The sequence below is a fragment of the Eschscholzia californica genome, unplaced genomic scaffold, assembly GCF_041429995.1.
Source record: "Eschscholzia californica isolate CP2 unplaced genomic scaffold, dmEscCali1.0.p SCAF_5, whole genome shotgun sequence".
Taxonomy (NCBI): Eukaryota; Viridiplantae; Streptophyta; class Magnoliopsida; order Ranunculales; family Papaveraceae; genus Eschscholzia; species Eschscholzia californica.
The window spans coordinates 43,359,163-43,384,368 of record NW_028238472.1 but is presented as its reverse complement, the minus strand read 5'-3'; the positions used below and the strand labels follow the sequence as shown (position 1 = coordinate 43,384,368).

The following is a 25,206-nucleotide window of genomic DNA, read 5'->3' as shown; positions in this document are numbered from 1 at the left end:
TGATTTTCTTGAAGGAGTGAATTAGCTCTTGGAAAATAATGATGTTATCTGTGATTTGCCTTCCCGGAACATAAGCAGCTTGGAAGGGGGATATGATATCAGCCAGAGTTGGCTTGAGCCTATTGGCTAGGATTTTGGTGATGATTTTGTAGGTTGTATTAAGGAGGCTAATCGGTCTGTAGTCAGCCGGGGTTTGGGGGTTTTAGTTTTAGGGATTAGGCAGATGTGAGTATGGTTATACATCGTAGGGAGAGTGGCCTCTCGAAAGAAGAGAGAAACCATATGGAGGAGATCATCCTTGACTGTATCCCAGTTGGCTTGATAGAAGAGAGGAGGATACCCATCCGGCCCAGGAGCAGCACCAGGTTTCAGAGAGAAAGTGGCCTTACGAATTTCATCTAATTCCGGGATGGCAGTAAGAGCGTCATTTTGGAATTGAGATATCTGCGAGTTGAAACACTCAATGAGATTGTTAGAAAGGGTGGAGCCAACTGAAGACACTTCGCAATTTGTTGGCTCCATAGAAATGTTTTTTTTCCCATATATGTTTTGAGTAGAGGGGAAGAAAGGTTTTCAAATCCACCTTGGGGGTTCTGGGGGCACATGCCCCCAAAGTCCCAAGGTGGCATCGCTCCTGACGTCAGTCGTGAATTTACATATTTTTTTTGATGAGATGTGAACTTACATATTAGATAGAAAAATTTGTGGGTAGACCGAAGTTAGGGTGATATATCGGACATAGTGATCTTACGTTAACCATGAACTTACATATTAGAGGAAATAAAAGAAATATAATAAGTCTTAGGATTATTTTTGTACTTTTAAAACAGAAAAAGGAGATTTCACTAATATCCAATAAGAAAAAGAGTATCACTAATTGAAGATTAGAAGTGAAGGATGTGAATTCCCCTTTATAAATATACAAATTGGATGAGAACCATGTGCCTCCATTTAGGGCTACAAAAGCAGTAATTTACCCCTAACTATCCTTATTTTCTTGCAACAAAAAGGAAAAAAAAACTATCCTTATTTTCTAAACCCTATTTTTTCTTTGTTGAGTTTATCTTCCAAACCCTAGAATTATGAAAAGAATAGTTTGCTATTTTTGATACACATACGTGTGCCAATGATAACTAGGGAGAAAAACATAAAGAGTGAAAATTTTAAGAGAGAGAAGTGAAAATACATCCTGGTCAGACCTCAAGTCAATTAGTTGTGTCGCTTAAATGACTTGAGAAAGAAAGAAAGAACCCTAGACCTTATAAATACCTTCACTTTCACTTTCTCTCTCTACTCTCTGGTTTTAGAGAGAGAGAGAGACTACAAAAGAGCCACCACCCTTCTCAATTTCCCGCAGACTTTCTCATCATCCATTTCAATTCCTGTTTTCCAATCAAACCCTGATTTTGATTTCCTCATACTTCTATTCCTGAAACTGAAAAAAAGTATTTTTTTTCTTCTTCTTCTTCAATGGATCTTCCAACTCTTCTTCAAGCCGCTCTTATGCCTAATGAACATAGAAAAGCAGCTGAAGAAAGTCTCAAGCAGGTATTATTATTATTCTTCAATCATCTAAAGTTTCTGACTTTTTCTTTTTGAACAATCTTATTGTTGAATGAATCGTTTTATTCTTATTATGTTGTTGAATAGCTGATCTTTTGATTATGTAAGAATCGGATTGAAACATCTTTATTGATTAGTTAGTTTTCCATTATATGTGATTGGATTTCTTATTGCTTTTATACTGGATTTTATTGACCTTACTTGCTTTACTCTGAATGTGACAAGTTTGTGAAGATTGTAGTATAAGGATTCAATTCAAATTTGAAAGAAGCTCCATTTTGGTCTTTGTTGACCTAGATTTCTCACCATTAAATTTGGGCTATTTTTTGGTTTTGTAGTTACAATACACTCCACAATACTTGGTGAGGTTATTACAGATTATTGTTGATGGTAATCAAGATATGGGTATAAGGCAATTTGCGAGTATTCAATTCAAGAATGTTGTGGCGAGAAATTGGTCACCTCTTGATCCGGGTATGCAATTTTATTGGTGTAAATTACATATTGATGTTTCTGTATGTATTCAAGAATGTGTAGTTAATGGTTAATGTATTGGAGTAGATGAACAACAGAAGATATTGCCAAGCGATAAAGATTTGGTGAGGGAAAACATTCTTACATTTATCACTCAAGTTCCTCCTCTGTTGAGGTATGATATCTAGAAACATCTGATTCTCTTTGGAAATTTGTTGTTCTAACCAGCTGACTTTATCAACTTAAGAATTTGGTCCAACATTGTCTTTTGACCTGGGTGGCGCACAATGTTACTAGATACTCTACTCCCTTGTATAATGTACATGATTCTCCATATTGTACTCGATGTGATCCAGTACCGCAAATTTGGTCTGGTGTTAATGAACAAAATTTTGTTGTTAAAATAATAAGCTTAACTAGAGCAGTAAATAGTCTTGTTCCTGTTAAAAAAATAATAGGTGAGCAGTTAACTACATAACTTTTTAGTTAACCTAATCAATATTATAAGTCTTATGGAGAGAAAATGTCTGAAATTAGCCCTTATGCATCACAGAAAGTATGTATTGTCTATGAAAATAGTTCGAAGAGTACCGCAAAGCAGTTTTTGTACCACTGGACCAGTCAGTTCCAGGTAGTATTGGTGGCCCAGTCAAGATTGATGTTTTCTTTCTTACTACTGTTTATGATTGATAGTTCAATGAAGTTTAGCACCAGATTCTTTTCAGGACCTTAATGAGATTATGCTTATTTTTGTCTATTAATTTAAATTAGAACAAGCATAACTGGCTTAACACCAACTTGTCAAAACAGCGTTTGAAACTGTTCAAGTTATAGCCTTATAGGGAACTCTATTTACTCGCCATTTTAGTGGTTAGTCTTGATGATCGTTCTCTTCCTTGGTACTCTGCTTTTGCATGGATTTTGATGTTTTTTTCCATCACACAGAGCACAGCTTGGTGAATGCCTGAAAAGCATAGTTCATTCAGACTACCCTGAGCAATGGCCAGGCCTTCTAGCTTGGGTGAAGCATAATCTACAAGATCAGCAAGTTTATGGAGCTTTGTTTGTTCTGAGAATTCTTTCCAGGAAATATGAGTAAGTATATGTTTTGTTTCATCAATTTCGAAGAACTTTTCATTGACTGCTCTAGTGCTTTTTGATAGTGAAACTCCATTGTCCACTGTATCTTGATCAGTTTAGTGAGGTGGTTTATTTTCTCGGTAAATTAAGCTTTAAGTTTGTGGGTGTAATTGAGTTAACGCCTTCCTTTGGTAGGACATTGTTAATTTAATGTGCTATATTATGTATCCTAATAAATGTAATCTTATCTTTTGAAGGTTCAAGTCTGATGAGGAGCGGGCACCTGTTTACCTCATTGTTGAGGAGACGTTTCCTTTTCTCCTTAATATTTTTAACAGACTTGTGCAACTACCCAACCCTCCACTTGAGATTGCGGACTTGATCAAACTTATCTGCAAAATATTCTGGTCATCCATATATGTATGTTTCTAAAGTTTATTCAAGATGGAAAATGTGGAGGTTTTCTTCTTCTCTGTTTTAAGCTAACCCTATATTAATCAATTCTGTCATTTCCATTTTCAGTTAGAAATTCCAAAGCAGTTGTTTGATCCAAATGTTTTCAGCGCATGGATGGTTTTATTCTTAAGCATATTGGAAAGACCTGTTCCTTCAGAAGGCCAGCCTATTGACCCAGATCAAAGAAAAGTGTGGGGATGGTGGAAAGTTAAGAAGTGGACAGTCCACATCTTAAACCGACTATACACTAGGTAAAGTTCATAGCTTTAAATTGAAGTATGGATACAATGATGTATTCCATTTGAATTGTTCTTGGTCATATCTTATAATGACCAGTTTTACTCTAATTCACAGGTTCGGAGATTTGAAGATTCAAAAACCAGAAAACAAATCTTTCGCCCAAATGTTTCAGAAGAACTATGCTGTAAGGATATTGGAATGTCACCTGAACTTGCTTAATGTCATCCGTGTAGGTGGTTATTTACCCGATAGAGTCACCAACCTTATTCTCCAATATTTAAGCAACAGGTTTGTGTTATATGATGACCTCTTTAATGGTTACTATGAGGATTATTGTTATAAAGGCATACTTTCAAATTTTTTTTTTAGCACAAGGAACTGCAAGTCATCTGCATGGTTTTGACAGTAGAAAATGAGTAGTTTAGAAGGTTCATACCTTCTATTTCGAGTATGTTTTTTAATATTTGTGTTACAAATTCTTTGGGAATCAATGTCTTGTGGGAAATGAAATTGCAGATATGTTGATTCACAGTTTATATTACTGAAAATTGTTCTGATATTTAACTTCAAGGAATACATATAAACTAACCATGCTCTTTTTGCAGCATTACGAAGACTAGCATGTATCAGCAGTTACAGCCAAGGCTTGACATTATCCTATTTGAGATAATCTTTCCTCTTATGTGCTTCAATGACAATGATCAAATACTATGGACAGAAGATGCACATGAGTATGTTAGGAAGGGTTATGGTAACATTACTAATCTGTCTGTGTTGTTATATCTCTTAATACTTTAATAGACATCCTCATGGTTTGTTAATATCCATGTGCTTATGCAGATATTATTGAAGATTTATATAGTCCTAGGACTGCTTCTATGGATTTTGTGACCGAGCTTATTAGAAAACGTGGGAAGGATAATCTTCATAAGTTCATCCAATTCATTGTGCATATCTTTAAAAGGTACTTGTTGATCTATATCTGATGTGAAAGATTAGTTTGTCATGCTGTAGTAACGCCTTTTATATTGTAATATTCCTATCCAGTTATGATGAGGCACCACTAGAGTATAAACCGTATCGGCAGAAAGATGGCGCTCTTCTTGCTATTGGGACGTTATGTGATAAACTGAAGCAAACTGAACCTTACAAGTCAGAGCTTGAAAATATGCTAGTGCAACATGTATTTCCCGAGTTCAACAGTCCTGCCGGACATCTTAGAGCAAAGGTTCACTTTCTTTATATTCTTTACTATCTCTGTTCTACATCAACGTACGTTATTACATTGTACTCTAATCTAGCTATAGCATTATATACTCTTTGCTTTTAGGCTTTTCTTTTTTACTTTGTGTTAAAGTGGAAGTACATTCTTAACCGAATGAAGAATGACTTCATTGGTTGTACTGACTTTTCAAGAATGATTGAAGTTGTACATCCTTATATTTGAAAAAAAGAAGTGTGATGTTAGGGAGATTGAAAGCTGTAGAGACATATTATAACAGCACGGGAATGTTTTACCCCCAAAACCTTTTTCTTATTTACCACCATTAGCACAATATCCTCTAGGTTGGTGAGCTAAAATGAGTAAAAAACTCATCTTCTGTACGTCAAAACTGACCTACATGAATATATGGTATTTCAATACATTTACATTTTGATCTATGTTTTATTTTTCCTTTTTATTTCTTTTCTTTTCTGTTGCTCATATAATGCAGTGTAGTATCCTGATATACCTGGTCACAGTTTATTAATATTGGTCTAGGAGTTTGTCATCGTTATTTGTTTGAATGAGAGAAATACATTATAGTGGTTGAAGTTCGACAGATCATGCTGAAGTTATTCGATGATACAACTTATTGTTTGTATTTGTAGTCGCGTGGAAGAGCTAAGAAAGTTCTAAGCGTGCATTTCTTTCATGGCATGGAGCTTTCTTTCGCTCTAGTGGTTGGACATTCCAAGTAATAGACGAGAACCTGTATCAAGATGATTCTTTTATGTTGTCAGTAAAATGGTAGGGGAAGATATCAGGATAGAAAAGCGGCACAATGTAAGGGCAAGAATACGAAAGAGTAACTAAGGAAGGGCATAGCAGTTAGCAAGATAGAATGAGCAAAAAGGGAGTCTAAAATTTGTCCTTGTCTGTGACTAATGTTTGAACAGTCTTGACTTCTTCTCAAACTTTATAGTTTTTCTCAGGCTAAGTAGACACGGAGACTGAAGGGTGTATCATAAGTATTTGTTAGAAATCCAAAATCTCTTTGATTTAGAGGTGATTCAGTGTGTGACATAATACATCTCCTTTATTGGTCAATGGGTTCTCCTTGTAAAACTTCTTGTTGTGGTTGCTTCAGTCTTTGCCAGATAACCATGAAACTGCCATTCGTTGACTTATTTCATATTCTTTCAATCTTTCCCATTTTTATTTAATCTATTCTCTTAAGCATTGATCATTATTTATTTTTTATGAACAGGCTGCATGGGTCGCTGGACAATATGCTCACATTAACTTTTCAAACCAGAACAATTTCCGAAAAGCATTGCACAGTGTTGTTGCTGGGTTGCGTGATTCTGAGCTTCCAGTTCGTGTTGATTCAGTTTTTGCATTGCGGTCCTTCATTGAAGCTTGTAAAGGTGTGGATATCCTTGGTATCTTTTATATCTTTTAATATTAAAATTTATAATGATGTCCTATCTTGTGTATTTATGTGAATGAAATACTATCCTTTTGAGCAGATTTGGATGAAATTCGGCCAATTCTTCCTGGATTACTGGATGGTATGCTTACCTTGCCTTCCAATTTGGATTTTGTCCAGATTTTTATTCAGAATGTTTTTTTAGTTGTTTCCTGTTGTCCTTTCAGAGTTCTTTAAGCTTATGAATGAGGTTGAGAATGAGGACTTAGTATTTACCCTTGAGACGGTTGTTGACAAGTTTGGGGAAGAGATGGCACCTTATGCCCTTGGATTGTGCGAGAATCTTGTAAGTTATCCAACATTTATTTCTAACTTTGGTGTGGAGAGGGATGGAACCCTTCCTGATTTACTCTTTTTGTTAGGCTGCTGCCTTCTGGAGGTGTATAAATACTGCTGACGCTGAAGACGATGATGCTGATGATTCCGGTGCATTGGCTGCAGTTGGTTGTTTACGTGCCATTAGTACTATACTTGAATCTGTTAGCAGGCTTCCAGATTATTACGGCAAAATAGAGCCAACTCTATTACCTATAATGACTAAGATGTTGACGAGTGATGGACAAGGTATATTTTCTACCCAGGGAGGAGTCATTAAGTACAGTTTACATTGCTACCTACTAAAATTAATATGTTATTGTTATAATATCTGGTTCTTCTATTCAACAAGTCAGTGCAGACTTAACTTTGTATAGATTCAGCTTTTTCTTGGATGGTTGTCCAACAGTTGCTTTCTGCGATAAAATTGAAATTAATTTATGCACAAGTTCACAAGAACCTTATTCTGCGCTTAAAAGAAGCAAAATTTCGTGTCGTTCTTAGCTGAACTTCAGTTAGTCTATGATTTTGTTGAAGTATTTGACTTTTGCTCAAGACATTATATTTATTCCATTTTTATACTGCGAAGGTACATGTTACTAGATATTATTCCTTAGAACATCATCTGCTCTTCATATTTAGTATGCTAATGACTGAGTACTAAGATTACCATGACTTGTTATCCGTGTTGCTAATGGTTTATTCATCTTTATTATATTAGTTAACACTACGATCTTCTTTGGCAGAGGTATATGAGGAAGTTCTTGAAATAGTCTCATATATGACTTTTTTTTCACCAACAATTTCATTGGACATGTGGCGCCTTTGGCCTTTGATGATGGAAGCATTGGGAGAGTGGGCCATAGATTTCTTTTCAAGTGAGTTATGCAATTTTATCTTGTCTTTTCCTATTACTGCTTCTTTAAGTGTCAAAAATAAATGTTTGCGGTTATCCGTTAACAAAGCACTGTCAACCTTTTAAACGAAAAATGGATTTTTTTTTCACAAATGTGGTGAGCCAGAGATATTAAAGGAATATATACTTTACAGTACTTTGATGGTATTAATTTTTTTTTGTGCATAGAATTTTTAAAATTTTAGGTTACAGCTTGTTATTATCTAATTAATGGAAAGCCTAATAACGACAATTAACAAAATAGATAGTTACTCTTTAAATAGAAGAAGTTGCAGTCTGTATTAGGCATGGTCACTATGTTCTGCCTCTAAATAACCACCCCGGCAATAAGGTCAATTCTTTCATACTGTAAGGCAGTAGGAGTTGTGTGCGCACAATGAGGTTGACTACCTAATAGGCAAACCATGGTCTACCAAATGTTAAAGCTTTTTAACTTGACGGTGATTTACTGGTTTGTATCTCAATTAAACATAAGATTTTTTGCAAAACAAAAGGGTGATCGTTTTTTCGTTGTTGTTGTTACATTTGTGCTGTTTGACTTTACCATCTGAAGGCGATCATGTTTTGTACTTTATATTTTGTCGCTTTCTTTGCCTTGCTTGTGCTTGATAGATAGATAGAGGTTGCCGTCTATTATTACCTTTTAGTAAAATGACTTACGAACTACTTTCTATTGTAGAAGCAAATGGGCCACATTCCCTTTTAAACTTTCTGTTGTTTATTCTTATATAAGTCGCTACAGCTTTTTTATTACTATAAAGAGACTATTGATATGTTTGCTTATTGTTTCTTTTGTGTTTATGCAGATATTCTGATTCCATTGGACAATTATATATCCAGAGGTACTGCACATTTTCTCACATGCAAGGATCCAGATTACCAGCAAAGTCTTTGGAATATGATTTCATCGGTGAGTGACCTTAAGTGGTATTGTATCCTAATATATGATTGGTTCGATAATAGTGGTATAAATGAACTGGTTTGATGTGATTTTTTGATTTCGAGTTTTTCTTCTGTTTTATATGCTGAAGTTGTTATGGTGTTTTATGGTTTCCAGATTATGGCGGATAAAAATATGGAGGATGGTGATATCGAACCTGCTCCTAAGCTCATTGAAGTGGTTTTCCAAAACTGCAAGGCCCAAGTGGATCACTGGGTTGAACCATATCTCAGAATCACAATTGAGAGATTACAGCGAACAGAAAAATCCTACTTGAAATGTCTTCTGATGCAAGTGGTAAATAAATCCTCATTGACATGGAATAAGGATAATTATGCCCTAGATATCATGCTTCTTAAGTAGATTATTGGTTTCAACATTCTCAAACATTGGCTTGAACTCGTGTTCTGTGGTTCTTGATCATTCATCATTGTCATCGTGTTGTTTAAACTCCTCTAGCAATATGTTTGAGTAAAGCATGTGACAGAAATTGTGTTATCAATTTCTTTTGCAGGTAGCTGATGCTCTTTACTATAATGCACCTTTGACACTTAGTGTGCTGCAAAAGCTTGGGGTTGCCACAGATGTTTTTAACCTATGGTTTCAGATGCTGCAACAAGTGAAAAAGAGTGGTCGACGTGCAAATTTCAAAAGGTGATCACAGTCTCCTTTTTTGTTTATTACTTGTGGTTCAGGTGTCTTCGGACATGTTTCCTAATTTATTCAGTGAATATACAGGGAAAATGACAAAAAAGTTTGCTGCTTGGGATTGACATCACTGCTTGCACTTCCAGGGGACCAGTTACCTGGGGAAGCTTTTGCTCGTGTTTTCACGGCAACACTTGATTTACTTGTTTCCTACAAGGAACAAGTGGCAGGTAGGCTGATGTTCCTTTTCCTCGTTTTGTGGTTTTCTTTTAAATTTTCCGGTAATTCTATGAGTTTTTTGTTCTTCTGAAAAACACTTCTTTTACGGTTTAGTACTTTTCTTTTGGAAACTTTTATGGTTTAGTACTCTTCATTCCTTTTCTTTCTGTCTCCTTTCCATTCTGTTATCTTCGACATTTTAAATTGACAGAAGCAGCAAAGGAGGAAGAGGGTGTTGATGACGATGATATGGATGGATTCCAAACTGATGATGAGGATGAAGAAGATGAATCTGACAAGGACATGGGAGTTGATGCAGAGGATGGAGACGACACCGATGATCTTAGACTCCAGAAGTTAGGAGCACAGGTTGGCTTCCTTCGCATCTCTATTTGAAAACCTTCCACTTATAACCCACACACTAAGTTAATGACTCGAGTCACTTGATTCTTATGGTCCAATACTCTCAATTTGTAGAGGACACAAAGATGTATGAATTTTCACTCACTAGCGTGGTTTTAGAAAACAATTCTCCAAGTGCATTCGAATCGTAAGGCCTGAACCTAAATTTAACTGCGACCCGCGTTGGCAAGCAGACCGGGTCATCTGTGGTTCACTCTGCAGAATGGAACTCGTATAAAATCTTTAGGGTCGGAATCTCCAGATGAGTGAACTGAGTTGAATTGGAGCTGTTGCACAAAAAGCTAAAACATGTGGTACATTTCGTTCTAAACAGATGTCTTACAGGATGTTTTAATGCTCCTTGGTGGCTCATGTCATGTTATATAATATTGGATGTAAAAATTGACCTGGCATAATGTCTTCGCTTATTTATTACAATTTATGTCGACCTTAATTTTGCTGAACATTTTTTTCCAACCAAACGAGTGTATAGGGTTTAGAAATAATGCAATTATGGCGCTTTCTTTTTCACAATTTAGTTATTCAAATTAATGGTTTGGATACGACAGGAAAGAGTTTTCCACCCGGCTGACGACGACGACGAATATGATGACTCAGATGATGATTATAGTGACGATGAAGAGTTCCAGTCACCAATCGATGACGTTGACCCCTTTATATTCTTCGTTGATACGGTCAAAGGTAGTATAAACATCGATCAGTTAAATCACACTCTTTTCCTTTGATCTGTTCGAAATTCTGTTCTTCAAGCCTAACATATATTTCCTTCTACTTTTAAGTACTACAAGCAGTGGATCCTGCAAGAATCCAGAACTTCATGTCGGCTCTCGACTTTCAACATCAGGCAATAGCTAGTGGCATAGCCCAGCATGCCGAACAAAGGAGAATAGAAATAGAGAAAGAAAAGATAGAGAAGGCAACAGCAGCAGCTGCCGCAGCAGCAGGGGTCGCCACCTCGTGATTGTACGTGCATGGTGAGCGCCGAAATACTTACAAAGATTATGATTCCTTCACGAATTCTTTTGTTTTTTCTTTAGCATCCTCGATTTACAAGATTGAAATTCAGATGGTTCCTCCTGGTCATGGTGATCAGCGAGCCGAAGAGTCCCCAACTCGAACATAATTGTGTTTGGGTAGGGTTGCGAGGAGATATTGTTTTTGGAGACGTGTCTTAGGGAAAACCTTTGCCTGTGTCATGGTGGTGGGTCTTATCGACATCTTGAGTTATTTTTACGGTTTTAATTATTTTTTTGTTCTCTGAGAATTTTGCTTATGTGTATGGGTGGAAGAGATTTCTTCCAGTTCCTGCAGATTACATGGGTTTTAAGAAACCCTAATCTGCTGTCTTTTTTGGGTGAAGGGCAGAGAAAGAGTTCCAAATATAGAGTGTATATGAGACTGGTTCGTATTGAATTTACATCGAGGGTGATAATATTAAATCCGATTTGAGGGATATAATATGTCCGAGGGTTGTAATCCGAGGAGTTCATATGTTCTAGTGTTTTTCTTTTGAATGGATTGTTGTGATTTATGTCTCCAACTTAATCTGTTTTCCTTTTTATTATTTATAGTTGCCTAACTAGTTTACGATTGTGCATACTATCTAGAATCTCGACATGGTTACTTCTTTGATGTTGAAGAACCTTTTTAGTATCTCTATCAAGCACTGGATGACCCGGAATGCCCCTAGTCTGACGGACTAATGAACTACCCTGAAGCTGGAAATGTGCCATTACCTCGTCCGGCCAGTTATATTTTCATGGGTGGGCTTGGGCACCCTTGCAATTTTGCTTAGGCGAACACTATGCCCGAGCATCAGACCCAAATAAAAGAACGAAGAAAAGGACCCAAATAAGAGAACAAGACTTTTCTTCATTTAGATTCGCGGTAATAATGTGCATGCTCCAAGGCCACACAACCCCAATTCTTCTTCTTGTTCATCTCCATCTCAAAAACCCAAGTTATTATTTTTACTGTTTGTCAATCTTGTTCATCTTTTTCCCAAATGTAAAACCTTGAGTTATGTTTAAATGTAAAACCTTGAGTTATGTTTTTAGTATTGGCAGAATCTCTAAAATCGTCTACAAATTTTCAGCAAGCATTGACAAATTACATCAAATCTTTCTAATTCAAATGGTTTGATGTAGCAAGACGTTCAAGGGTAGAAACGGCTTAGCCAGTTGGTTGTCATATACTCCAAAAACCCTTAAGTCACAAGTGGTAGTGGAATCATCATTTATTAACTTGTATTAAACGAAAGCTTTCATGGAGAATCATGAAATTGAGAAGATTGAGAACTTCCTACTCTATCATAGTATAGTGTTTTGGAGGATCCGGAGGATCCCTAGCGGTTTTCAATGATGATGGTGAGGGCATGTTTTGTAGTATGAGATGATGGTGGTTCTTTGGTTTGGTACATGGTGGATTCTTGGTCGTGACGGTGGTGCGGCGGTTTTCCAGTGATGGCGGCAGTTTTTCGATGATGGCGGCAGTGGTTCTTATAGTTTTAGTACAATAATTTACTCTATTCTATTTCAATGATGGTGGTGGTGGTTGTGGTGCGGAGCAGTGGAAAAAAGAAGGTTTTTAATGGTGGTGGTGTTGGGTTCTGTGGTGGTTGTACGGTCTATGGTGTTTTAGTGGAGGGTTCTGTGGCGGTGGTGATGGTGCGGAGCAAGCTAGGAGAGAGAATATTTTGTTTTTCTTTATTAGTTAGTTTAATTTCATTGTTGTATTTTGGTGACCTTTAAGGTCTTTTCATCTTTCTTCTTTAAGTTAGTGTCTAGTCAATTTCTCTCACTTCATGAGTTACTTTACATTCGAAGTTTTGAGAATTTAATTATGTAACTTTCATGTCGCTGACCGAGAGGAATGACAATTATATCCATGTAATTTGTGATTGTATCACTTGTGAATGAAATATGGTTTCGCGTGGTTTCGAAAAAAAAAAACGCCAAAGCTTTGGGGAAATGACAATATTTTTCGAGTAGAAAATTTATAGGGAACGTGAATTTTTACTAATTTTTCGAGGTGTAACATTTTAGAGGGAAAGAAGTCAATTCAATAAAACTACAATCTCCATTCGTCTTTCTTCTCTACTCATCCCTATCCTTTTCTCTCCATTCGTCTTCCTTCTCTCTACTCATCCCTATCCTTTTCTTTCTCTACTCTATCTCCTCTTTTTTTGATCTCTTTGTTTAATCCGGTGAAGGGAGTATCCCCTTCGCCGAAAAGCCGATTTGCTTTGGGGTTTGGGAACCCCAACCCAGTACGTTGGTCGAGGGTTTGGGAACCCAAACCAGTATGCTGGTTGGGGATTCTCCCAACCAGTTCATACTGGTTTGGGGTTTTTCCAAACCAGTCAATGTTGGTTGGAAGTGTCTTTTTTCGGTGATTTTTCGCTGGAAAACGGCTAGATGGGAAGAGAAAAAGAGGGAAGAAAAGAGAGGAGAGGGAAGAAGAGAAAAAGACAATGGTGGTGATGGTGGTTGAAGGTCGTGGAATGAGGAGAAGAAAGATTATGAAAAAAGTATTCATGGTCATTTGCTGGAGTTGATAAAATATGGTGGTAGAGTTGTGGAGAATAAAAAAGAGTAAAAATACTCAACTCAAAATGGTTCCCCTCTAACAATAAAAGAATATGAGTCAATTAAAGTTGACCAATTTTTGAGAGTCTTTGTATTCCGGAAAATTTCTTATCTCTCTAAAACGCCTGACCATAAACAAAGGTATTAATAAGCTTTCATGCCCAATCATCGCGGTCTTTATATGACTTCTAGGGTCTATATGTTTTAGGGTCCAAGATATCTTTAAAATGATAGTTGTTACGCAATTCATGTATTTATTTCATGATGTATCTTGTTACGCAATTCATGTATTTTTTTCACGATGTATCAATACATGACTGTTGGAGTTGATGCCAACAAAAATAACATTGAAGTAGAAATCTGATCCTAAGTTCTTCGAAACTTGAGTCAGTTTCGAGATTATAATTCAAGTGGATTGTGCCCGTTACTAGGCCTGTCCAGAGCCCATGAAGCCTGTAACATTTCACTCATCATGACGCCCTCTGTGCAAGATAAATTTGTTTTTGTCTAGTTTGAATCCGTCCGAAAAGTCTACTCTTCTTAAAATATGCTACCGAAATGCCCAAACCCCGTACTGATGTAGTCTAGGGTGCTCAAGCCCAGACCATTTCTCACAGGTAGGATCGCTACATTAGTTGGTGAAGACTTGTCATCTTATGGAAAATGATAAATGTGCAAATTGAAGGAACTCGAGAGAAAGGCAAAGAGAAGAATGGAGGGAAAGAAAATAGAAAAAGGACACCTGCTGCCGGCAACAACAAAAGAAGGGTGTGTTCTGAGGAAAAATCTGATTTTCCTATATGAAATTTTGTACTCCCAAAACTTTTCTTGTTTCCAAAACATTGGCGCTGTCTTTCGCCCTCGCCTCCAAAAGATAGTTTTTATGTATATAGCAAATAGATAACCAAAATCTTTTTCTTTTTGACAAGAAAAAACCAAAAACACCATCCAAAATATAGTATATTCTGATACCGTATGTATTACATCAACATATATTACTACTGAACGATAAATACACGTCTACAAACACGGAAAATGGTTTGTAAAACTGCTTTCATTGCAGATTCGGAAGCTACCCGAAACTAATTTCTACAGTCTCAATATCTAGATTCAAACCACAGAGAAACACAAAAAGAACAAGAATTTGGCATTCGATCATACCCAATGTTATTTCCAGATGATAGACAACACTACTTCTTTCCCAAGTGATTTAAGATCCTTTTGATTAAATCGTCTTTTTTACCGCTAACAGGAAGGTTGTGTGTCAGTAGATAGTGCTTAAGATCTACTACTGTTAAATAACCCAGCTGCACAAATACAAAAAGTGATTAACAAGTATATAAATGACAGATTAAAAGGAAAAAGAAAAAGAGATGAGAGAAATACAAGCTTCAAATTACAGTGCGAATTGGATATATAACGATCATGGCCTCGCAATAACTGTGTCGTCATTACAACTAGGTAATACAACAGAAGTGGTAAAAAGAGGAAACAGAAAAAGGGTAAAGAGAAGAGATAGAAGGTTTCAACGACAAAAAATGGTCATTCACGTCTCATTATGACGACAATATTTCTTCTCACAAATAGAACATAATAGTTGGTTCACATCAGAAAACAGATGGAAGGGTAAAAAACGTGATTATACTGGTTATAACGGCCAAGCGAAATTCACTTTTTAATGGAGTCTAAAAAGCACTGAATCTTGTTGTAGTTCTCTGCATTTTCGATCCAGATTTTTTTGCATGAAGTCTATAATCTATTGGAGTATTAACTAAATATCAGTTTCTAGTTTAAAGATAAATAGAAATTTTAAATGAAATATGTACAGTTCTTTGCTCACCTTTCCATTTTCAGCAAGTTCCGCCCAATCATGATTTGCGGAATTCTTTGCAGCATCATCAGCATTGGCCTTACGTTTTCTTGATGCCTCAGTTTTTGCAGAGACGGCGTCTGCTTCCTCCTGATCATAATTTTCTCCATAAACGGACGCCTTAAACTCCTCAATAGCATTAACAACTCCCTGCCTGCAATAGACATAAATCGTTCATTTCAATCATATCGATCCTTATTACTGCACCCACTATAAATTGAAGAGTAAAACTAGAACTAGAAATGAGATTGCAATCCCATCGAGCCTCACTAGATCTGGATTACTGAAATCACATCCTGAAGAAAACTATGGAGTTGGTTTTTACCTAGACATTCCTTGTTCATCAGGCAGAGTTTCATCGTTCATCTCTGGCATCTCATCTTCATCAAGAGCTAATGCCTGTAATACAGCATAATGTCTTTGCAAGGCTGCAAGAGATTCACCATGTCAAATAACAGAATTCATTTGAAAAACGGAATTTTATGTGGTTTTTGAACATAGATTCAAATATCTCAGATGCAACACGAAAGATAAACAAGAACCCACTCATATCAACATACGATAGACAAGATAACAAACAATATGGGTACCCTTAGGTCTAAAGTGGGTCCGCAAGTAGAAGTTTTACCGGGATTTGCAAACTGACAAACTGAAAAATCTTTCAAGTCGACACGTTTCAGTAGAGCTGTCGCTTTCTTGATTTGATCATCTGCAGCTCGAGGTACCGCAGAATTTGCATCCATAAATTGCTGGGTAAAATTGTAAATTGCATACGCATTACTTGAGATACTTCGCGGTAAATTAAGATCACCTTAAACAAATTTGCCTCACCTCTTCGATGTTTCTAATGTCATCTGAATATGGAAGAAATATCATGTGCATTCCAGGAGGCTCAACTTGACCACTGGAATTAGCTACCTCATCCTATAAAGCTGTAAAATATTAGTAAGGTTTTATGAGAAAATAACGGATTCCGTGAAAATACCTTACTTGAGCAACAAGAGCGACCATTTGTGGATGAACTGAACTTCCAAAAAATGCTAGTGCAAACCTGACAGTGTCGAAGGTTAACTATATCAAGTGTAAGAAAAGCAAAATAAATGAAATGTAAGTGTCAAATAGAGATGCGAAATGATGGTCGGGCAGATAGATGCAAGCAAACAACACTCACACACATGCACACACTCATATTAAAAGCAAGTAACCAACTGAAACAATTATACATGGTAATAAAGAACATACCGTTTGAGACGTAGCATTGATCTGTGTAAAGCAATGAATGTGCGAGTACTTCCTATTATTTCCTGTTTTAGGCAATCAACATTCGAGAGTGTTATTTAGGCATGGCCATCACGAATTTAAGGCCAACTAAAAACTTTCTGCTACGATATTTTTCCTTTTCTTCGATTTTCTGCGGTATTTATTCTAATCATACATTATTGCGGGTGAAGTGAATCATACTTAGAAGGAAGCCAATCATTTTTTCATGAAATTGAGATGAGTTGATCAAACTATCTGCATCAATCGTTATAAATCAAAACCTTGTCCGATCTATTTGCAGTTGGTTGAACAAATCATGTTTCCTTTATATAATCTCACTGTTTTACCATGGGCCAATGTCTTTTCTATCTGCTGTTATATCTCAATAAAATATTAAAAGCCATAGGCATTATTAATGTTCATCACAGAAACTTTAGTTTCCACCAGTTTTTTTCTGTCATTCTTTCTCTCCATTTTCTTTCCTATTTTTTTTCGCTGTATAAGGTAGTTGACTGAAGAGTGTTTATTCTCTACTTGTAGAATCTTTAAAATTTGGATCCAGGATCTAACCCGTGCACAATTAATGCATCACTTTCGTGATGCTAGTTCATAGGCTATAATAGAACATGATGGACAATATCAGTATTCACGAAAGTAATCTGGCTATAGAAAAAAGTTAGCTGAAATAGAGAATTGAAACTTTATACAACAGAAGTGCATTTACATCTTCACCTCATCACTTGGGAAAAGAAATGTTGATGGCCTCAGATTATGGTAATCCTTTAAACAACTCAAAGGCTTGAATCCCAGAAGTCGAAGATGGCCAGTGGACACTCGTTTAATTTCAGTTAGCTCTTCCGAGGAAAACATAACATTCTCACTGAAATAAATCAACAACAAAAATGTTAGGAAAAATATGATATAAGCGTACAGGACTTTAATGAAAAAGGATCTTCCAGTATTCAAGAGAAGCGGTTGTTGACGTTGCATCTTTATTGACACTGATACTACCCGACTTGAATGTCACTTCTTTCGTTATTTCACAAGGATGTGTTACACAGGAAGTATGACTATATGAGAAAATCTATGAATACAGAAAAGGAAGATACAACCCGATATTGAACTTTGATCATCACTTGGCCCAATAAGCAGATGTCTGGATAGACTTGAAGGAGTTGGAAAGAGGCTAAAAATAACAAGTTACCTACAGAAATAGATAAAAGAAATTCGCACTGGATAATGGAACATGTCCCCCAGTTTCTTTGGATAAAGAATTATAGACGCTTGCATTGACATGACCACTTAACTCCCGTTATTTCTGCAAGAGGCTTAAGTGGAATGATTGAGAGAAGGTGATAACTAAATCTATGGTATCGGAAAAATCATTGAGGTGAAGAACAAGGACTACAGCCTCAGAGGATTGTTGGTTCTAAAAGATTTTGCCCTAAATAAACATCCTGAAACCCGCTTCTCTTCTTACCCTCAAATGTTGCGTCTTTGAAAATGTAAGGCAAAGATCTAAGCAGATTCTATTTTACCATCCCACATAATGTGGATTCAGCAACAAATACTAACCTTTTATAAGGATGAAAACGCTTTGCAGGTTCTTGCACTAAAGCTCCAGTATCAGCACAAATAAACGATCTTTCAGTCTGCAAAGAAACAAAATATCTGATATGGCCAAATGTGCAAAAAGTATCACTGGTTATATTCACGATAGTACAACTTTTCACCAAATTACAATGAATAATAGATTTTCTTTGGTACAATGGACATTAAATAATTTAGTTGATTGTACTTGTGTGTATAGCACGATAGTTCCATTGTTATCAAGGACAAGATGGTCCGTATTCATATGTGTGTTACATCACTCAGGCAGTCTGCGGCGAGGCAAGAACTGCATCGTCTCACCTCCTTCACCCTTCAAACAACATAGGTGCACAAGCAAGGTTTCCAAGTTAATTGTAATGGTCCAAGAGTTCAGAGTTTCTCATATTCGATCTTTTACGGATTACAACTAGACTGACTCAATTTCTGCACATTTATATCATTACGATTTATGTTTTTTTTTTCGTAAGTTTCCCTCACACATTTCAACTTTTTAACAAACCAGACTAGTTAGCTCAATGAGATTTAAACCTTGTAAATAGGAAATATTTTCTATAGAATGGAAGAGTTCTTCAGAATTTGTTTGACAAGAGAAATTGTGAATTAGTAACAACTAACAATTGAACAACCAATTACCAATCTCTTTCTTTTTGTAACCTTTGGTAAAAATGTTATAAGTTTACCTTTAGAGGTTGATTGGTGACAGAATCAAGCCACGTAATTGCCCCTTGAAGAAAGAAGACGACAATTATTTATATGAAAACTTCCGAGAAAATTAATACTATGTAGGACAGAAGAAAATAAATAATGCAGAATAGACGAGTCATATACGATACCTGGAACGGTTGGGCGAATCAAAGCATATGTGTTCACTTCAATAGAAATGCCATCACCTATCAATAATGTAATTCTTTTAATTTTTCGCTTTTTGAACATTCGCTTTCTCAACTGATCCTTCATATCTTCCAATCTGTTGAACATGTAGGTTTTATGCTTTTGAACATATAAGGCAGCACAATCTAAATAAATCAGAGGTAATAGCCAACTCCCATAAATGTGTCACTAAATGACTACATAGCAATATTAGAGAAACCGTGCTTAAAAATGATGTTATAGCACTTCACCCAACAGCTTATGACTGTTTGCTCCTCTCTTTCTCTTATGTATTTTCAAGGTTCTTTTAAGTTTCCCACCAGAGATAATAACATACCATATGATGGAAAAAGATCTTTCCGTCCCTCCACTCCAAAAGTTAAATTATTTGAAATGCTTATTAACAAGACAAGTTTCTTAAGTGAGGCAATCCTGAACACTTGTTACAACTAATTTGTACTACTAATCTATTACTTAAAGGCCTCCAATGCACTAATCACGACCTCTTGCCAAAGTTCTCTCCCCAAAATTTTCCCCGAATTAATAGATGTAATGCTCTTTTATGGCACCCAGTCATTTAAGCACCTACAATATATATCTTGCAGGAGCTCAAAGCACTAAAACAAACCGGGGAGTATTTCACATGAGAAATACGACACTTAGCATTTATCTTATCAAGGAAACTTGCAGTAGTCAATCAACCAAACGATACTTCACATTTCGAGGATGTCATAGCTAACCCAAAATACTATATTATAGAACAAGAGTGACGTGCAAGGGTTAGAAATAATAAATCTTTTGCAATTTTACCAGAGGATACTCTCTATAAGTCTACAATCACCAGTTTAAAACTTGAGTTTCACGAAAATTTACAAAACCTTGAGAATTTGATCTACAAAACGGGATTACATACTTTTCCCCTGCTGATGGAATAAACTGAGTAAGAGCATCACCCTCCAATCCAATCATATCCTGAAATACAAAAATTCAAGGTTGGAATCGGTGCAAAGATATATTCAACCACAAGTTTAACCAATTACTCGAAAAATTAACTTAGGATGACAGGGACGTACAGCATAAAAAAGGGATAGATTGAACTCCTCGTCTTGCCTACTCAAGGGGAAAAGTTCAATTGAGATGCCGAGATCTTGTGCATCCTACAAAGGAACATACCCATGACTTGCTCTAATAATGAACCTATTTTAGAACGTAATAGTGTAAAATAAATGAACATATGCAGTACTTTTGCGCGTTGTAGTGTCGTTTTTATCATATCTTTTTTTGATATCCCCGTGATACTCCCGAACGGATCATCCTCATATGTAAATAAAAGAATCCGTTTGTCTACAGTTTTTGCTGACCTGGAACCAAGAAAGCTTTATGAATTTATAAACTTAAGACCACCCAGAAGACTAATCGAAAGTATAGTAAATTCATGATACCCTTTACGTAACAATGCCTGTGCAACCCAGATAGCATTGTAAAGAGAATTCTCCCGTGAGCCCGCGATGATTCCATATTGACTCCCAATTTCTTTCATAAATGTTTCTGTCACATTTAAATAATCATTTTTATTTTATAACCAAAATATAATTCGAAGGGAAAAAACATTTATTATTCTGTACCACTTGAAGTCACTAACTTTCCTATTCTAATAGTTAAAATCTCTAATACCAAAAATTTAGTTGGTTTTATTTCTTCTTTTTATTGATATTTTGTCCATTTCATATGTGACACGCTTTTCCCATGGTTTTCATCGTAATTTTCCCATCTCCCACTTCTTCTCTTCTGTCTCCCACTTGTCTCTGTCCTCCTCACTCGAACTCATTAAAACCTTCCCATAATAGAGGTCAAATTTTCTAAATGAAATTACTCTAGGTAGGAGCTCATGCTCGCAACAGGACAAACATACATCTGTGGAGGTTCCAGAAACTTTAATTTTATTATTCTCCTTCAGAAATAGTTGATTCTTCTAAACCACAACCCTAAGCAAACAACTAAGGAATACTACCTACGTCACATTAGTTAAGCAAGGCGATCTAGCAGCTTTTACTCCACAACTAATCAACAACAAAAGCAAACAAACCCGAACTAAATATTGTAAAATCTTCCATATGCCAAAAATTATTGACTTCTGTCATTCAACAAACACCAAGACATTAAAGTACAAACACCATCCGGGCAGGTTCCAGGGCTTACCCTCCATACAAGCGAATTCTTTCACAAGCCTTGCTGTTGGCCTGTCAAGATGCTCTCTGTCAGCAACATTGAATACGAAAACACCATTCAGATCCTGCAAATTTTTCTTCTCTCTCTGCAAATATACAAGCGAATACAACAATTAATGACATGATCTAGGACTATAGTTTAAACTTTCAAAACCTGAGCTACCAAATTGATAGCAAGACAAAGACATTTTGACATGATACTGAAACTATGACCAAATAATTACACGTTTCCAACCCACTTTCATACAAATAATGAAGATACTCCATCAGGAAAATAAAAAATTTGGCATTTCCAGTGCGACGTGTGCTGTGGTAAGTAAACTCGCAAAACTGAATTCTGATAATTAGAGGGTTAGGGGATCCCAAAATTAAGCACTTAAAAGCAATGTGAAGTTATGGGGATAGTAACCTTAGTTTTCACTATTGCTTCATTAGATGATTGAGAAATCAAAGAAATTGCGAACAGTTAAATGGACTTAATGAAATAGTCAAATAGATTCATGCAGTTGCGGCGTAGTATCCAGACTTAGGCCGCAATGGCATTAGAGAAATGGAAAGCACACATTTTAAAATGAGAGTTTTCCATATAACCATTCAAACAGTATGGTCAGTCCAATCCCTCTCAAGCTGCTCGCTTGGTCCAGAATACCTTCACTTTGTAAGAGGTTTTACATCATAGGCTACTTTCTTCGGACAAGTTACACGCAAAGACTTGTTAGTTAACTCATGCCTCTCTGAGCAACATAGGAACACTCAAACCTTTGATCTAGCTTATAAACAGGGATCCGATGAAATCTTACAGTGTTGAAGAAACAAATAGCAACTTCATCATAAGATCTATTGATGATTTGAGTCTTCAATGACTGAGAAATACAACTAACAGCAATATGGAAATGAGATTCTTCGTTCTGATTTTCCTGCAAATATGTAGAGAAATAGGTAACCAAACTACAGTGACTAAAGAAGAATATTAAAGCACTTTATGTATAGATGTTCCAAGACACTACTTGAATTCAGAAAGCAAATGCTAAGGATTAAACACAGGATGGCCTTCATGACTTATAAAACATCTTCAATGAATGTTACAAAAAAGTAACCACAGTTAAACATCTACTAAATGTGATATAATGGATTCCTTAGTCAAAGTCATTTGATACTTGTTATATTTTTATCGATGGGTCAAACAATCCAACATCCCGAGCTCTAATGTTCAAACAAAATTATTGGATCCCAGTTGCAGTCATAATTCGCAACCCTTTACTACCAATCTTATTATAATGTAAAACCATCTGGTTCAATAAGGTCTTTGAAACTAAGATACAAATGACAATACTACATCCAACATTTGGTTGCCCAAGTGGTTATCAGTGTTGACATAAACTTCAAAATCCTCGAGGTCCCAGGTTCGATTCTTAGAGGAGGTGAAATCCATGGTTTATTGAACTTAGGTTATTAAAGGTATAAATAAAAAAGTTTAGTTGGGCTTTAGCCCCGTAGTTTAGTTGGCTTTAGGCCGTAGATTAGTTGGGATTTAGGCCTGGTCCTGTAAGGGTTTAAAATTTGGCAGTTATCATGCTTATCACATCTTTGATGTATCACTATCAATGTCTTGTAATGACTTTGGTAGTCAATTTCCAAAAAAAATGACAATACTACAAAACATGAAATAACTCATCAACTCAAATAAGGACCGAGTCCAATGATTTTGAATTTGCAAATGATTTCATAATGTGGTACAAATCACTTCATCATTTGCAGGAAAAGCAGTAAGGTCTAGGACTCTAGTACGAGGGATTGCAAGGGAGATTGCTGAAAGCTACTGTAGCTTTATCTATTAACATCCAAGAATCTATGACGAAAAGAAATTACAAACAAGCGACACAGTTATTTGGTTGAGGTTCTAAACCAATTTGCTGGCATGCCATAAGTGATCAGCATAACTTAAGGCCACACCCCTGAGATATGTGTTGTCTAGTTCCGCTTCAAGTTGACTTGACTACGACAACTAACTTCTTCCACCACTTAAAAACTATATCAAATCTCCAAGTATCTATAGTTTAAAAGTTTACAAACCAACGATCACATCATTCGACCGACATTCTAAACTCATCAATGAAATTCAATAACTTCAATAAAGGGCTATCCGATCATATATTGTCATCAAAATATTATATAAAGACTATCTGGAAAGACCCACAACGTAAAGTAATTTACTAGTAATCTCCTAAACCATTTCCAATGATTTAGAGTCAGTTCCAACTAATGAAACCACATTATCCATGACATAACTTTTGACGAGGTTCTAGTCCTAGTACTCAATGCAGTGGAAAATCATTTTAGGTTTTGAAATGTCACACCAAAATCCAACAAATTACGTTTCCCTCAGGTAAGTACATAATTTTCTGCAGCAAAAAAAAAGGAAGGGCAAAGAAATTTACAGAGGTTGACATTGAATTGAACATTTTGGGGGAAGCATCAACTAGGTACACCACTAATTCCTTGGTGTAGTCTTTTTCCTGAATCATCAAAAGTATGGAGAGAAAGAGAGATTAGAAACAATAATAGTAGCTAAAAAGAAGAGAAATGGAAAAAAAAGGGAGAAACCCAAGAAGTACCTGATAGAACTCATTATCAGGATCATCGTCTTCGTCTCGAAACAAGTCTTCTGGGTCTAAATCCATTTGATACAGAGAGAATGAGAGAGAGAGAAATGATTTTTTCGTCTCTGGGTATGTTGAAAGGGAGAGATGAGGGTTTTCTTTTTCAAAAGACTTGAAATCATATATTGGCTTTGGCTTCCAGGGGAAGTCTGAAATACTTTTGGCGGCACCATTTGTCACACTACCAAACAACTCCCAAGGTTTGACCTTTTAGTCCTATTCTCTTCCTATATGTTTGGCTGAAGTATGTGAACATCTCGGGCAGTCAATTCCAGACATTTCAAACACCACAAATATACATTTAATCACGGATGATTTAAACTTCGCGAAAGTTCGAAGCATTCAATTAGGGACACTTTGAAGTCTGCCAATGTTAGACAGAGCCATGTTTGGGGGTGGGCGGGCAGGGCGTCCGCCCTGGGCCCCCACCCCACAAGGGCCACCTTTTATGAAAGTCACCTTAAAATTATATATAAAAACTTCAACGTGAAACTCCATCAGCTCTAGTGGTCAAGTTTGTGCATTTCCACACCTGAGACACGGGTTTGAAACCCATCACTCGTTTTTCCCTTTTCCTTAAAATTGTGAGGTTGAGAGGATTACTGCTAAATTAATTCTTATTTATGCTCCGTCACACTTTCTCTTTAAACTATTTTGTTGTTTGGGTGCATATATATCTTTCATCTTTTGACGTGTTTTTCAGAAAACGAGATCTAAGTGTTTTTTATTCTAGCAATACATAAATATTTATGGGAAAATCATGATACAAAAGATATCATATTCAAAAATCGCTTAGACTCTAAACTATACGTTATACAAAGATTTTGTTTTATCACTTTAAGTTAGTCATGTTCATTAGAAGTCTTTAATCGGCGCGTATTTCAATTTTTTGCTTGTAATTTTTTTTATTATACCAAAGGTCCATAATCAATCTTCGCCCGGGGCCCTCAAATTCCTAGCCACGACTCTGATGTTAGAAACACTCGTAAATTTATGGGACATTAGTGGATTTGGATTTTCATTGACGTTTTAGTGCATTCTAGTATAAAAGAGAACAAAAATTAACAACTAAAAAATGAGAGATGTTCATTGACATTTTGATGGAGTCTAGTTCAAGAACCAAAATAATGAAAATGGTGTCCAATAGTAATGA

At 36.2% G+C, this 25,206-nt stretch overlaps 2 protein-coding genes across 4 annotated transcripts; one reads left to right on the top strand and one right to left on the bottom strand.

The window, feature by feature from the left end:
* The first annotated feature begins 886 nt into the window (after positions 1-886).
* Positions 887-12,545, top strand: LOC147539449 (importin beta-like SAD2). Of its 3 annotated transcripts, none has more exons than XM_086643603.1 (23): positions 887-1,548; positions 1,902-2,037; positions 2,125-2,212; positions 2,983-3,132; positions 3,375-3,537; positions 3,640-3,824; positions 3,928-4,101; positions 4,419-4,564; positions 4,654-4,777; positions 4,861-5,041; positions 6,285-6,444; positions 6,547-6,588; positions 6,674-6,792; positions 6,869-7,070; positions 7,568-7,699; positions 8,544-8,647; positions 8,795-8,974; positions 9,192-9,331; positions 9,416-9,555; positions 9,756-9,913; positions 10,516-10,648; positions 10,747-10,941; positions 12,115-12,545. In XM_086643603.1, the coding sequence occupies exons 1-22, from the start codon at positions 1,471-1,473 to the stop codon at positions 10,926-10,928; spliced, it is 3,117 nt and encodes a 1,038-aa protein (XP_086499729.1). In that variant the 5' UTR covers positions 887-1,470; the 3' UTR covers positions 10,929-10,941; positions 12,115-12,545. The 3 variants fall into 3 exon arrangements, with proteins under 3 accessions (XP_086499729.1, XP_086499728.1, XP_086499727.1); XM_086643602.1 differs by lacking the exon at positions 12,115-12,545 and adding an exon at positions 11,034-11,507; XM_086643601.1 differs by lacking the exon at positions 12,115-12,545 and having other exon boundaries at positions 10,747-11,507.
* Positions 12,546-14,455: 1,910 nt separating this feature from the next.
* Positions 14,456-24,430, bottom strand: KU70 (ATP-dependent DNA helicase 2 subunit Ku70-like protein). The gene is made up of 19 exons (XM_086641446.1): positions 24,009-24,430; positions 23,832-23,909; positions 22,194-22,310; positions 21,365-21,479; positions 20,608-20,713; positions 20,409-20,526; positions 20,239-20,322; positions 20,079-20,137; positions 19,129-19,262; positions 18,976-19,019; positions 18,260-18,336; positions 17,417-17,564; positions 16,667-16,728; positions 16,415-16,475; positions 16,256-16,348; positions 16,053-16,173; positions 15,750-15,852; positions 15,395-15,578; positions 14,456-14,861 (listed from the first exon to the last, which is right to left on the bottom strand). The coding sequence occupies exons 1-19, from the start codon at positions 24,072-24,074 to the stop codon at positions 14,745-14,747; spliced, it is 1,887 nt and encodes a 628-aa protein (XP_086497572.1). The 5' UTR covers positions 24,075-24,430; the 3' UTR covers positions 14,456-14,744.
* Positions 24,431-25,206: the final 776 nt, after the last annotated feature.

Coding starts and splice junctions, on each gene's coding strand:
- LOC147539449 (XM_086643603.1), top strand. CDS start 1,471: ATGGATCTTCCAACTCTTCTTCAAGCCGCTCTTATGCCTAATGAACAT. Junction 4,778..4,860: donor ATTGTGCATATCTTTAAAAG/GTACTTGTTGAT, acceptor ATTCCTATCCAG/TTATGATGAGGCACCACTAG. Junction 9,914..10,515: donor TCCAGAAGTTAGGAGCACAG/GTTGGCTTCCTT, acceptor TGGATACGACAG/GAAAGAGTTTTCCACCCGGC.
- KU70 (XM_086641446.1), bottom strand. CDS start 24,074: ATGGATTTAGACCCAGAAGACTTGTTTCGAGACGAAGACGATGATCCT. Junction 19,020..19,128: donor GATTCGCCCAACCGTTCCAG/GTATCGTATATG, acceptor TCTTTCTTCAAG/GGGCAATTACGTGGCTTGAT. Junction 18,337..18,975: donor TCACCAATCAACCTCTAAAG/GTAAACTTATAA, acceptor GTTTCTTTGCAG/ACTGAAAGATCGTTTATTTG.